The sequence below is a fragment of the Sycon ciliatum genome, chromosome 12 (assembly GCF_964019385.1).
Source record: "Sycon ciliatum chromosome 12, ocSycCili1.1, whole genome shotgun sequence".
NCBI classification, from domain to species: domain Eukaryota; kingdom Metazoa; phylum Porifera; class Calcarea; order Leucosolenida; family Sycettidae; genus Sycon; species Sycon ciliatum.
The window spans coordinates 7,154,305-7,167,883 of NC_088654.1; the positions used below are offsets into that span (position 1 = coordinate 7,154,305).

Below are 13,579 nucleotides of genomic sequence, written 5' to 3' on the forward strand. Positions count from 1 at the left end.
CTGCATATCACTCATTAGCATGGTTATTCTTCAGTCACGGCTTTCCACTGATGATTGTGACAAGAAAATCGATTTTGGTAAACCTTCATGACTTTGTTGTAGTGTGGCGATGACAGCAGAATTTGTTCTCTTTATACCTATTATAAAACTGTTGTCTCCACGTCGATTATTTACATCAAACTTATGCACCGATATACAGTATTCCCTCACTAGTGGGACCATTGTTATTAGGCTAGGGCCTGTTTTGGACTTCCCACTCTAAAAAAAAGAATACAAACAAACAAACAACGCAATGTGTTATACCAAGCAGCAACGTCCGCTACGTACACACAGGTCTAAGAGCCATGCGACGATGTCGGGCCTCTGGGCCCGCACTGCAGCGTGCAGTGGTGATAGACCGACGTGACGCAAGCGGCCCAGACGCTGTCCTACTCTCTGCACTGGTGTGCGCTCAGTGATACGCAGCATCCTTCTGCAAAGTGACTGCATCCCCTCCAGGCTAGTCCTCGACATGGCAGTATAGAACTGGAACAAAACACACACACGTACGCACACACGCACGCACACACACACACGAGCACACAGTGCGCACACACAACCAATAATTATACCCATTACTTTTACAAGAACTCGACTGCCATCCGTTTAAACCCGTCCGACTAATTTGATGGAAGACGTGCCATTATTGGAGATGGTGATTTTCTATTTTCAAGTCCAGTTCGCCCTTTCCCATCGTCCCATTTGTGTGATAGTGTTCACGAGTCAGTTACCAAGTCACTTGCCAAGTCACTTACCAAATCCTACTGGCAAGACTTTTTCTTTCCAGGGGCAGGCAACATCTTGGCAGGGCAAGACAGTCAGGGTGTTTCTGTATGGCGACTACGAATGTCGGACGGTGCAGTGTGGATTATCAGGGTCCAATGCTCAGGGGTGTACCTCACACATCTGTGGTGTGGGGACCATGTACCATCGGCAACCTCATAGCCGCCATTTTGCCTATTTTCACTATGTACTTCAAGTAGTAAATGTATGACAGTTATTTGCAGGTGTGTTAAACGGACTACGCTGACTATACACGAGCTACGCACCCGAGTACCGTGCCGTATTTCCCCGATTATAAGTCAAATTCTGCGCAGTAGTTGCTGCTCACAGCGGCATCGTGGCAAGGAAGCCGAGCTGCGTACTGCGCAGAACGCAGCCACTGGACTCAAGAACCAGCTGGACTGGCTCGCACTGCACAGCCACACGCTATCACAAGCACAGCTGCAAGCGGCCGCCGCAGGTGCAGTGCGCATCCAAGTGCAGTGCGCACAGCAAGCGCAAGCTACAGCAATGCTGGAGGTCGACATTCTGAAGTCGAAAGACGAGATGAATAAATGCGGAAAGAAAAATGTCCGCCCTACGCGAGTCCTCCTTGGAGAGCATTCTTCAACGGCACCACACCTGCCGACAGCGCTATCACAGTCGAGCCTTCATAGGCAACCATGGGCATCATGCCCTCCAGCCAGCTGTGCTACAAGATCTAACATCGGCACCTTCCTCAGTCATCGCTGAGCCATCTAGAAAGTCGACACAGGAGCTCATCACGGCAGCCCAAGTGATCCAAGAGCGGTACACGGCCCTGTTTCAGCAATCGCTGCATGCAGGAGAAGATATTCGTCGAGCTTGCGGATGTCGCCTGATGACGTGACCGAGTTCCAGCCGGATGTGTCAACGTTCATGGAAACAGCAAGACGTGAGGTGGCGGTCAGGCAGCTGGGCAACATCACGCCCAACCTGCATCTTCTGGAGGCACATTTGCCAGGCGCTGTGAAAGAGTTCGGCAATGGTATGGGACTCCTCGCGGAGCAGGGCGGCGAGAGCATCCACCGCGAATTCAATTCGCTCCAGCATCGTCACGAGGGTATCGTGAATGAACAGCAGCGCCTTCGCACGACAGTGAAGCAACACTTGTCGTCTACACTCCCGCGCCAGGTTCCTCTCTTCCCCGGGAGTCGAAAGAGAAAGCACTACGATTCTAGCAGCTCCGCATGCAATGAAGATCGAGAAGAGTGACCGAGCTTCCTTCTTCCGATCGTATCCAGCAGCAATAAACATTACTTTGGTCTTCCTCCGATTGTGCGTACTACAGTCTGTCAGGGTAGCATACACTGTTGGTACTTTTGTGTTTTGGTAGGTCACAGGTTAGATGATGGGGTAAGCAGCAGCATTCGGCACTGTACAGATTTTCCACCAATCACCACACCATAAAGGCCGCTTCATACTTCATTTCGCGTACGGGAAACGCGTTGCGTCCCGAAAAAGTTGATCTGAGCTCAACTATTTCGCGTACGGGAAAGCCATCGCGCGACGGTCACGCGCTGACTTTCCCGTACGCGATATGAAGTATGAATCGGCCTTAACTGTCACAGATCACAGGTCACATGTTTATTTTTTTCTCATTTTCTACAACTCACTGTGCCAGCGTCGTGACGTCGCTGCCGTAAACTACAGTCAACTTTGCTATAATATAATGACACTCTGCAGGGCATCAAAAATAGTGTCCTTATTCGCGAAGTGTCCTTATACCCAAAGTCTCATTATATGTATTACAGTTGGATGGGACTTTGCTCTGGGCATGGAAGTTCTGTCGTTATTCGCGGATTGTCGTTATATCCGCAGTCATTATTAGCGAAGTTGACTGTATCACGGTGATTTATACAAAAGAGAAATGACCAAGGAACTACAAGTTACGCTATAATGTCCACTAACAGCACCACTGTTGGTGTTAGTGGCCAGTATAGCGCCCTTCTCTGACAGTATAGCGTAACTTGTAGTTCCTTGGTCCTTTCTCTTTTGTATAAATTAAACCTTGGTTCTCCATCCGAGTCCATTCCTGCGTACCATGGTGATTGTCATGTTTCATGCACGTGACGAAATTTCCGCCATCTTGCTCAGTGAAATCAGCAGCAGGCAAATCGTTTTCTTACGAGGCGAATAGTTTTCTCACAAGGCAAGTCATTTTCTTACGAAGCAAATCGTTTTCTGACAGGACAAGTCGTTTTCTTACAAGGCAAATCGTGTTCTTACAAAGCAAGTCGTTTTCTTACAAAGTAAATAGTTTTCGTACAAGGCAAGTCGTTTTCTTATAGAGGAGCAAGTGATGCTACATTTCTCACCTCTGAAACTTGCACCGTCGGAACCGGCTCTTCTCTCACCGCCGCTTGCTCATCATCGTCACTCCAGTCCTCGCGTATAGCACTCGTGTCGTCGCCCACCGCCTCGCGAAGGTTGAGCTGGCGAGTGCGTGCGCGGTGGCGAGAGCGAGGTGGTGGCTTGGCTTTGGTCCTGCGCACCGACCCAGACACCTGCTTTGCCGCGCCCGCGCGTTTGCGGGCAGAGCGAGCAGGAGCGTCGGTGCGTAAGCTGGCTAGGAACGCACGGTCCATGACGAGGTCGACGGGCGGCGGGTTGTCCTGTACACGATTAGAGAAGCACACCGGGGTACACGCCAGTATAGTACTCTGGATATAACAAACCTTCAGTATAACGTACACTGGATATAACAAACCTTCAGTATAACGTACACTGGATATAACAAACCTTCAGGATAATGTACACTGGATATAACAAACCTTCAGTATAACGTACACTGGATATAACAAACCTTCAGTATAACGTACAATGGATATAACAAACCTTCAGGATAATGTACACTGGATGTAACAAACCTTCAGTATAACGTACACTGGATATAACAAACCTTCAGTATAACGTACATTGGATACAACAAACTTCAGCATAAATTTCTGATCAAAACATCCCACTGCAAAGTACCCTGGACATATGAACATACTTTTTTCTCATTGCATTGGGTTTCCGAGGACACTGGACATCCTTCTTCCATTCAGTTGATCTCAGGTGTATAGTACCTCGGTTATAAAGCACAGATTTTTAGTATATTTTACCCCTTGGGAAAACGTTATACTGAAGATTTACCGTACAAATAATAGCATGTATGTACTCTGAAACACCCTTCGCCTTCGACTACACACCCTCCTGGGTTAGGTGACAGAACCGAGTCAACTTGCTTCTTTCGATAAACAAACAAGCCTAGGTGTTGTAGTACGTTATTTTGTGTACGTCGTGTGTACATTATGTTGGTGCATGCGCGTGTTGCTGTGGTATGAAAAGCAGTCTTCGTCTTGAGTTCATCATGTCTTCGTCTTGAGTTCGTCATGTCTAGTTGTGTTTCGTCGTCGTGTCAATAAACAGTCTTCTAAGTGTAGTTATCGTCGTCCCTTTGTATAAGTGTGGAGATGGCACGGGACTGGGAGCAGGTGGAGAAAAGGCAGTTACTACACTAGGCATTGTGGGGCGCATACCGGTAGTGCATAATATGGTGCAGGCTTATCCATACAGGGTCTGTTCGTAAGCGCTCACCTCGGGATCCTCGATTTCGTCTTCATCATCGGACACGATAAAGTCTTTGTCGGAGTTGTACTCATCATCACCAGAGATCTCCAACCCTGCAGAAATATAATGACGGGAGAGAGAGAGAGAGAGAGAGAGAGAGAGAGAGAGAGAGAGAGAGAGAGAGAGAGAGAGAGAGAGAGAGAGAGAGAGCGAGAGAGAGAGAGAGAGAGAGAGAGAGAGAGAGAGAGAGAGAGAGAGAGAGAGAGAGAGAGAGAGAGAGAGAGAGAGAGAGAGAGAGAGAGAGAGAGAGAGAGCGAGCGAGGGAGAGAGAGAGAGAGAGAGAGAGAGAGAGAGAGAGAGAGAGAGAGAGAGAGAGAGAGAGAGAGAGAGAGAGAGAGAGAGAGAGAGAGAGAGAGAGAGAGAGAGAGAGGAGAGTAAGTTACATTTATAAAGACAGGTAAGTCTAACAAATGAGGACTGAGACCTCTACAACAGGGTTTTTACGCCTGAAAGCAGGTGCATGATTTAACAAGCAGGTTGTCAGTCTAGATTTTATGCGCAGATGGAGAAAAAGCGCAGAATTTTTGTAATGAGATCAAAAGCAGAAATAATAAGAAATAATAAGAAAAGATTAAATGAAAGCCTGCTCACAACCCCGCCCAGCCTTGCGACTGGGTATGGTGGATTAAGAACCCGGTTCAACGCTCGAGCAAGCGCTCTCCACTCAAGGTGTTCACAGCAACTGATAGGAACTCATATGGGGAAATTATAGAAAAGAAATAATAAGATAAAGAGAATAAATTTCAACGCACCTCAATAAACGGAGCCCCACATACAGTACCTCAGAAAAGTGGATCTTCCGACCAGTGTTTTTGTTGACGTCGCAACCAGATGATGTAGCTGCTTCGCAGAGACGTCTTACTGCACAAAATTACAAATAAATTTTATTCTTCGATTAGAAAACCCAAGCGCTTTCAGAGCCCTCCGAAGAGAGTCCGGGATGAAACCACGCACACCTACCTCAACCGAAAAAGAAACGACCTGCCACCCGTTTGCTCGGCATTGATCGGCCAGATCCGCATACCGCCTGTCCTTCCGCGAGTTACTGACACTGAATCTGTCTTCAGCACAAACTGTCAACTCCATCCAGAATACAATCCTACGACTCGTAGAGTACAGAACTATATCTGGTCTTAGGGTGGTAAGTGCAACACAGCTAGGGAAAGAAATCTTTGCACTAACTGAGTCGACAAGAAGTTTCCAGTCTGAGGCCGCTGACAGGAGATCAGTCGTAACCAACTTCCGTCTGGGCTGAACGCGAACTGGCTTCTCTCCCGCCTTGCAAAACGAGATGAAGTCAAGTTCATTTGAATTTTCGGTTTGTACGGTGTTTGCAGCAGTGCGGATTCGAATCTCCTCACGCATGTTCCTGACGATGACCCCGAGTACGTTGTCGTGCCTCCAGGTGTAACGTCCCTGGTCCAGCGCTACGCGACAAGCGCCAAGCACGTGGCGCGTAGTACAGGCCCAGGCACGGCACAAACTACAGTACGGATCCACTACGGTGTTTCCCCAACGGCGTAGGTTCGTCGGAGAAGGTAGCACGTCGAGGGTTGATGCGAGAAGAAATTTCAAATCCTTACCAGTACCACCGTACAAAAGGGATTTCCACGAGAGGTCCTGCCACATCACCGATGTCCACTCCAACCACTTGCCTTGCACCTGAAGAGTCTTCAGCCTCAAAATCTGCTCCTGCGCGTTGATCTCCTCAAATGTTTGAAGGAGTCCTTCCTGGGGGTTTGGAATGCTGCTTCGGAGCACGAGCACCCAACCCTGCACGATGACTTGAAGATGACGGTGGACGGAGAGTCCCTGAACCTACTGATGCCTCTGCACACTCCAGCTCTATTGTCGCCGCATATCGCTTTGTCAGCTTCGCATCCTTACTCCGACGCAGAGTGTACAGCGCCCTCATGCGCGCGAGAGAGAGAGAGAGGGAGAGAGAGAGAGAGAGAGAGAGAGAGAGAGAGAGAGAGAGAGAAGAGAGAGAGAGAGAGAGACAGAGAGAGACAGAGAGAGACAGAGAGAGAGACAGAGAGACAGAGAGAAGAGAGAGAGAGAGAGAGAGAGAGAGAGGAGAGAGAGAGAGAGAGAGAGAGAGAGAGAGAGAGAGAGAGAGAGAGAGAGAGAGAGGAGAGAGAGAGAGAGAGAGAGAGAGAGAGAGAGAGAGAGAGATACAGGAGAGGGAATGGTGATCACAACCAAGATGGAACCTAACTCAGCCATAGAACAGCAAACGAACAGTGCAGGCCATGCACGGGCAACTGCGTGAAACTCAGAGCAACTTCCTCTCTTTGCTGTTCGAAGCGGCTCTGCCTCAGGGCATAGACCACTCTTCGAGAAGTTGAGCTGCCTGCTTGTTTATCAGGATCAAAGATTTTTTTATTTTTTTTATTTTTTTAATGAAAGTGCACATGCCTATATAGAATAAATAAATAAACAATTTGTTTTAAACACACGGCGAGGAGACAATAATTTGATAACCGCAATCAATAAAACTAGCTGAACCGACATTTGTGTACTTTATTCATGCAATGTAAAAACGGTGGAGACGATGTGCAATAAAACGATGAAAATATGAAGAAATGGTGTAGGGAAAAATATGGATTCAAACACGTTGTCTTTCCTTCCTTTCTCCTTTGTTCATTTCTCGCTTTGATTGTTAAAATTCACACTTGTAAATTTCACTGTTGTTGCTCTTAGTGTTATTTCTCAACTTAGATTTTCTATAATAGTTCAATTTTTGTTTCAGTGTCCTTTAGTACAACGACGATTCCTGATGAGTGTTGTACGAAAACTTGTTTGAATCCATATTTTTCCCTACACCATTTCTTCATATTTTCATCGTTTTATTGCACATCGTCTCCACCGTTTTTACATTGCATGAATAAAGTACACAAATGTCGGTTCAGCTAGTTTTATTGATTGCGGTTATCAATCTTTTTAAAAAAAAATTTTACTATTATTCACAAACCCAAATAATAAATAAGCAGTTACCTGCTTGTTTATCAGGATCACTGCTGCCTACCTGCATTCTTGCCACCGGTATTGTTGTCACTTGAGGACGAGGTGACCTCGATCTTGGTGCGGTCCTTCGGCTGCCACGCCATGGCACGTTTCTGCGATCCCGAGTTCAAGGAGGTGTTCCAGACTTGATTGGCCGGCGGACGATCTACGCAGAGTCAACACAACAGGATTACAGCAGTACGCAAACGATGAACGCCACACGGCGTGTAGAGCACAGGGGCAATGAGACGCAACGGCTGTACAGTTAAATTTCGTAAAACACTGATAAGACAAATTTCGCTTTAGAAGGGCTAGTATCCAGGACTCTATTAGAAAATGCACTGTGTATTCCTCAGAACAGTGCAGTATACTGTAAAAGCAGAAATTTTCGGTGGTGTAACATTTTCTGTATTTTCCAAAATCGGCGGTTCGGTTGAGGGAAATATTCGGTAAACCCGTTTTCCAGCTAAGTGTACTAGTACTATACCGACATTTTCGGTCCGTTTATTTTCGGTAAAAACTCCACCGAAAATGTCTGCTTTTACAGTAGTATAAAATGCACTGTGTATTCCCTGAAAACTGCAGTGTATGTGCAGTAGAAAAGTAGCTACTGACCTTGCCCTGGTTGAGAGGGGAATTCCCCGAACACTGCAGTGTACGTGGCACGTGCATCCGCCTCCTCTTCATCATCATCATCACTAGCGATGATGTCAACGCTATCATTCCGCTCGCGTGGTGCCGTGGTCCTCCTGGCACGCCGGGTGGAGGTGTGTTGAGTGGAGGCAACAAAGTCATCGTCATCATCGTCAGCGTTGCCACCATTCCCAGCAGAACTGTCACCGCTGTCGCCGACATCCAGCCGCACACGTCTCGGCCGTGCGGCGGCGGCGCTGGTGGAGGAGGCATCATTCCGTGACTGTGTGGTGGACGACGGCTGGCCCGCAGCGGCAAGGCCGGAAGAGGCCTCAGTGCCACCTGTGGCGTTGCTAGCGGCGATGGTGGAGTTGTCGTGGCGACGCTTACTGGACAGCAGCGGTGCAAAGCGGTCGTGCTGGCGACTGCGCTTGGCCTCAAGTAGCTTTTGAGAACGTGCCGATACGCGACGATCTGCAGAAAAAAATGAAATCACAGTTTGCGTATTATCGGTCTTTGACCACTTTGTGTTGGGTCGGATCTACTCACCTCCCACCTCTTAGGCGCTGCATCTGCGCCTTGATCCTAGAGGGTGGTGGCGTTCCTGAGGAAGCGGGACACTCAGCCTTTAGCCCAGTCTCACGCAAACCGTGAATTTGTTTGCGCAGAGACTGGGCTAGATTGAGTTTTCCGCATCGGTAGGAACAGGAATGCCATGACTCTCAAGGATCAAGGCGACAATCTGCAGAGAGAAACTATCGTAAAGTCGTGTATAAAGGCCGCGGCTTATATGACTTTTAGGGGACATTTTGCAGGCTTCTATATGAGACAGGCTTCTACACAAGACAGGTATTTCTATGTATGTCAACACTAAAACCAGGCTTTTGTGCCGACAGTGTATCTTGAAAATCAGGCTTCTATTCAAGACGGGCTTCTATATGAGACAGGCTTTAATACAAGAGGCTACGGTAAGAGAAACTAGTCAAGTGCTACCACAGCTACAGCCAATTCTGGCTTTTCGATTGTACGAATACAGTTTTGTCAAGCACCAAAGAACCGAGCGCCGAATAATGAATAGGCTGGGATTTCACCGAGCACAGAATACCAATGTAGAGTAAAACCTGTAACTAAAGACCACCGTGACTAGCGACCAGCCTGGTACTACAGTAAAAACCTGTAACTAAAGACCACCGTGACTAGCGACCAGCCTGGTACTACAGTAAAACCTGTAACTAAAGACCACCGTGACTAGCGACCAGCCTGGTACTACAGTAAAACCTGTAACTAAAGACCACCGTGACTAGCGACCAGCCTGCTACTACAGTAAAACCTGTAACTAAAGACCACCGTGACTAGCGACCAGCCTGGTACTACAGTAAAACCTGCAACTAAAGACCACCGTGACTAGCGACCAGCCTGGTACTACCGTAAAACCTGTAACTAAAGACCACCGTGACTAGCGACCAGCCTGGTACTACAGTAAAACCTGTAACTAAAGACCACCGTGACTAGCGACCAGCCTGGTACTACAGTAAAACCTGTAACTAAAGACCACCGTGACTAGCGACCTGCCTGGTACTACAGTAAAACCTGTAACTAAAGACCACCGTGACTAGCGACCAGCCTGGTACTACAGTAAAACCTGTAACTAAAGACCACCGTGACTAGCGACCAGCCTGCTACTACAGTAAAACCTGTAACTAAAGACCACCGTGACTAGCGACCAGCCTGGTACTACAGTAAAACCTGCAACTAAAGACCACCGTGACTAGCGACCAGCCTGGTACTACAGTAAAACCTGTAACTAAAGACCACCGTGACTAGCGACCAGCCTGGTACTACAGTAAAACCTGTAACTAAAGACCACCGTGACTAGCGACCAGCCTGGTACTACAGTAAAACCTGTAACTAAAGACCACCGTGACTAGCGACCAGCCTGGTACTACAGTAAAACCTGTAACTAAAGACCACCGTGACTAGCGACCAGCCTGGTACTACAGTAAAACCTGTAACTAAAGACCACCGTGACTAGCGACCAGCCTGCTACTACAGTAAAACCTGTAACTAAAGACCACCGTGACTAGCGACCAGCCTGGTACTACAGTAAAACCTGTAACTAAAGACCACCGTGACTAGCGACCAGCCTGGTACTACAGTAAAACCTGTAACTAAAGACCACCGTGACTAGCGACCAGCCTGGTACTACAGTAAAACCTGTAACTAAAGACCACCGTGACTAGCGACCAGCCTGCTACTACAGTAAAACCTGTAACTAAAGACCACCGTGACTAGCGACCAGCCTGGTACTACAGTAAAACCTGTAACTAAAGACCACCGTGACTAGCGACCAGCCTGGTACTACAGTAAAACCTGCAACTAAAGACCACCGTGACTAGCGACCAGCCTGGTACTACAGTAAAACCTGTAACTAAAGACCACCGTGACTAGCGACCAGCCTGGTACTACAGTAAAACCTGTAACTAAAGACCACCGTGACTAGCGACCAGCCTGGTACTACAGTAAAACCTGTAACTAAAGACCACCGTGACTAGCGACCAGCCTGGTACTACAGTAAAACCTGTAACTAAAGACCACCGTGACTAGCGACCAGCCTGGTACTACAGTAAAACCTGTAACTAAAGACCACCGTGACTAGCGACCAGCCTGCTACTACAGTAAAACCTGTAACTAAAGACCACCGTGACTAGCGACCAGCCTGGTACTACAGTAAAACCTGCAACTAAAGACCACCGTGACTAGCGACCAGCCTGGTACTACAGTAAAACCTGTAACTAAAGACCACCGTGACTAGCGACCAGCCTGGTACTACAGTAAAACCTGTAACTAAAGACCACCGTGACTAGCGACCAGCCTGGTACTACAGTAAAACCTGTAACTAAAGACCACCGTGACTAGCGACCAGCCTGGTACTACAGTAAAACCTGTAACTAAAGACCACCGTGACTAGCGACCAGCCTGCTACTACAGTAAAACCTGTAACTAAAGACCACCGTGACTAGCGACCAGCCTGGTACTACAGTAAAACCTGTAACTAAAGACCACCGTGACTAGCGACCAGCCTGGTACTACAGTAAAACCTGTAACTAAAGACCACCGTGACTAGCGACCAGCCTGGTACTACAGTAAAACCTGTAACTAAAGACCACCGTGACTAGCGACCAGCCTGCTACTACAGTAAAACCTGTAACTAAAGACCACCGTGACTAGCGACCAGCCTGGTACTACAGTAAAACCTGTAACTAAAGACCACCGTGACTAGCGACCAGCCTGGTACTACAGTAAAACCTGTAACTAAAGACCACCGTGACTAGCGACCAGCCTGCTACTACAGTAAAACCTGTAACTAAAGACCACCGTGACTAGCGACCAGCCTGGTACTACAGTAAAACCTGTAACTAAAGACCACCGTGACTAGCGACCAGCCTGGTACTACAGTAAAACCTGTAACTAAAGACCACCGTGACTAGCGACCAGCCTGGTACTACAGTAAAACCTGTAACTAAAGACCACCGTGACTAGCGACCAGCCTGGTACTACAGTAAAACCTGTAACTAAAGACCACTGTGACTAGCGACCAGCCTGGTACTACAGTAAAACCTGTAACTAAAGACCACCGTGACTAGCGACCAGCCTGGTACTACAGTAAAACCTGTAACTAAAGACCACCGTGACTAGCGACCAGCCTGCTACTACAGTAAAACCTGTAACTAAAGACCACCGTGACTAGCGACCAGCCTGGTACTACAGTAAAACCTGTAACTAAAGACCACCGTGACTAGCGACCAGCCTGGTACTACAGTAAAACCTGTAACTAAAGACCACCGTGACTAGCGACCAGCCTGCTACTACAGTAAAACCTGTAACTAAAGACCACCGTGACTAGCGACCAGCCTGGTACTACAGTAAAACCTGTAACTAAAGACCACCGTGACTAGCGACCAGCCTGGTACTACAGTAAAACCTGTAACTAAAGACCACCGTGACTAGCGACCAGCCTGCTACTACAGTAAAACCTGTAACTAAAGACCACCGTGACTAGCGACCAGCCTGGTACTACAGTAAAACCTGTAACTAAAGACCACCGTGACTAGCGACCAGCCTGGTACTACAGTAAAACCTGTAACTAAAGACCACCGTGACTAGCGACCAGCCTGGTACTACAGTAAAACCTGTAACTAAAGACCACCGTGACTAGCGACCAGCCTGGTACTACAGTAAAACCTGTAACTAAAGACCACCGTGACTAGCGACCAGCCTGGTACTACAGTAAAACCTGTAACTAAAGACCACCGTGACTAGCGACCAGCCTGCTACTACAGTAAAACCTGTAACTAAAGACCACCGTGACTAGCGACCAGCCTGGTACTACAGTAAAACCTGTAACTAAAGACCACCGTGACTAGCGACCAGCCTGGTACTACAGTAAAACCTGTAACTAAAGACCACCGTGACTAGCCTGGTACTACAGTAAAACCTGTAACTAAAGACCACTGTGACTAGCGACCAGCCTGGTACTACAGTAAAACCTGTAACTAAAGACCACCGTGACTAGCGACCAGCCTGGTACTACAGTAAAACCTGTAACTAAAGACCACCGTGACTAGCGACCAGCCTGGTACTACAGTAAAACCTGTAACTAAAGACCACCGTGACTAGCGACCAGCCTGCTACTACAGTAAAACCTGTAACTAAAGACCACCGTGACTAGCGACCAGCCTGGTACTACAGTAAAACCTGTAACTAAAGACCACCGTGACTAGCGACCAGCCTGGTACTACAGTAAAACCTGTAACTAAAGACCACCGTGACTAGCGACCAGCCTGCTACTACAGTAAAACCTGTAACTAAAGACCACCGTGACTAGCGACCAGCCTGGTACTACAGTAAAACCTGTAACTAAAGACCACCGTGACTAGCGACCAGCCTGGTACTACAGTAAAACCTGTAACTAAAGACCACCGTGACTAGCGACCAGCCTGGTACTACAGTAAAACCTGTAACTAAAGACCACCGTGACTAGCGACCAGCCTGGTACTACAGTAAAACCTGTAACTAAAGACCACTGTGACTAGCGACCAGCCTGGTACTACAGTAAAACCTGTAACTAAAGACCACCGTGACTAGCGACCAGCCTGGTACTACAGTAAAACCTGTAACTAAAGACCACCGTGACTAGCGACCAGCCTGGTACTACAGTAAAACCTGTAACTAAAGACCACTGTGACTAGCGACCAGCCTGGTACTACAGTAAAACCTGTAACTAAAGACCACCGTGACTAGCGACCAGCCTGGTACTACAGTAAAACCTGTAACTAAAGACCACTGTGACTAGCGACCAGCCTGGTACTACAGTAAAACCTGTAACTAAAGACCACCGTGACTAGCGACCAGCCTGGTACTACAGTAAAACCTGTAACTAAAGACCACCGTGACTAGCGACCAGCCTGCTACTACAGTAAAACCT

General features: G+C 47.8%; 1 protein-coding gene across 1 annotated transcript in view; it reads right to left on the reverse strand.

Moving 5' to 3' along the window:
- Window positions 1-13,579, reverse strand: part of LOC135827918 (uncharacterized) — a 78,369-nt gene that overhangs the window by 58,560 nt on the left and 6,230 nt on the right. Inside the window, exons 6-10 of the mRNA XM_065340355.1 lie at window positions 8,077-8,568; window positions 7,484-7,627; window positions 4,423-4,508; window positions 3,159-3,455; window positions 328-525 (exon numbers count right to left, since the gene is read on the reverse strand). Of these exons, the coding sequence (XP_065196427.1) occupies window positions 328-525; window positions 3,159-3,455; window positions 4,423-4,508; window positions 7,484-7,627; window positions 8,077-8,568 (1,217 nt within the window). The remainder of the gene's footprint in view (window positions 1-327; window positions 526-3,158; window positions 3,456-4,422; window positions 4,509-7,483; window positions 7,628-8,076; window positions 8,569-13,579) is intronic.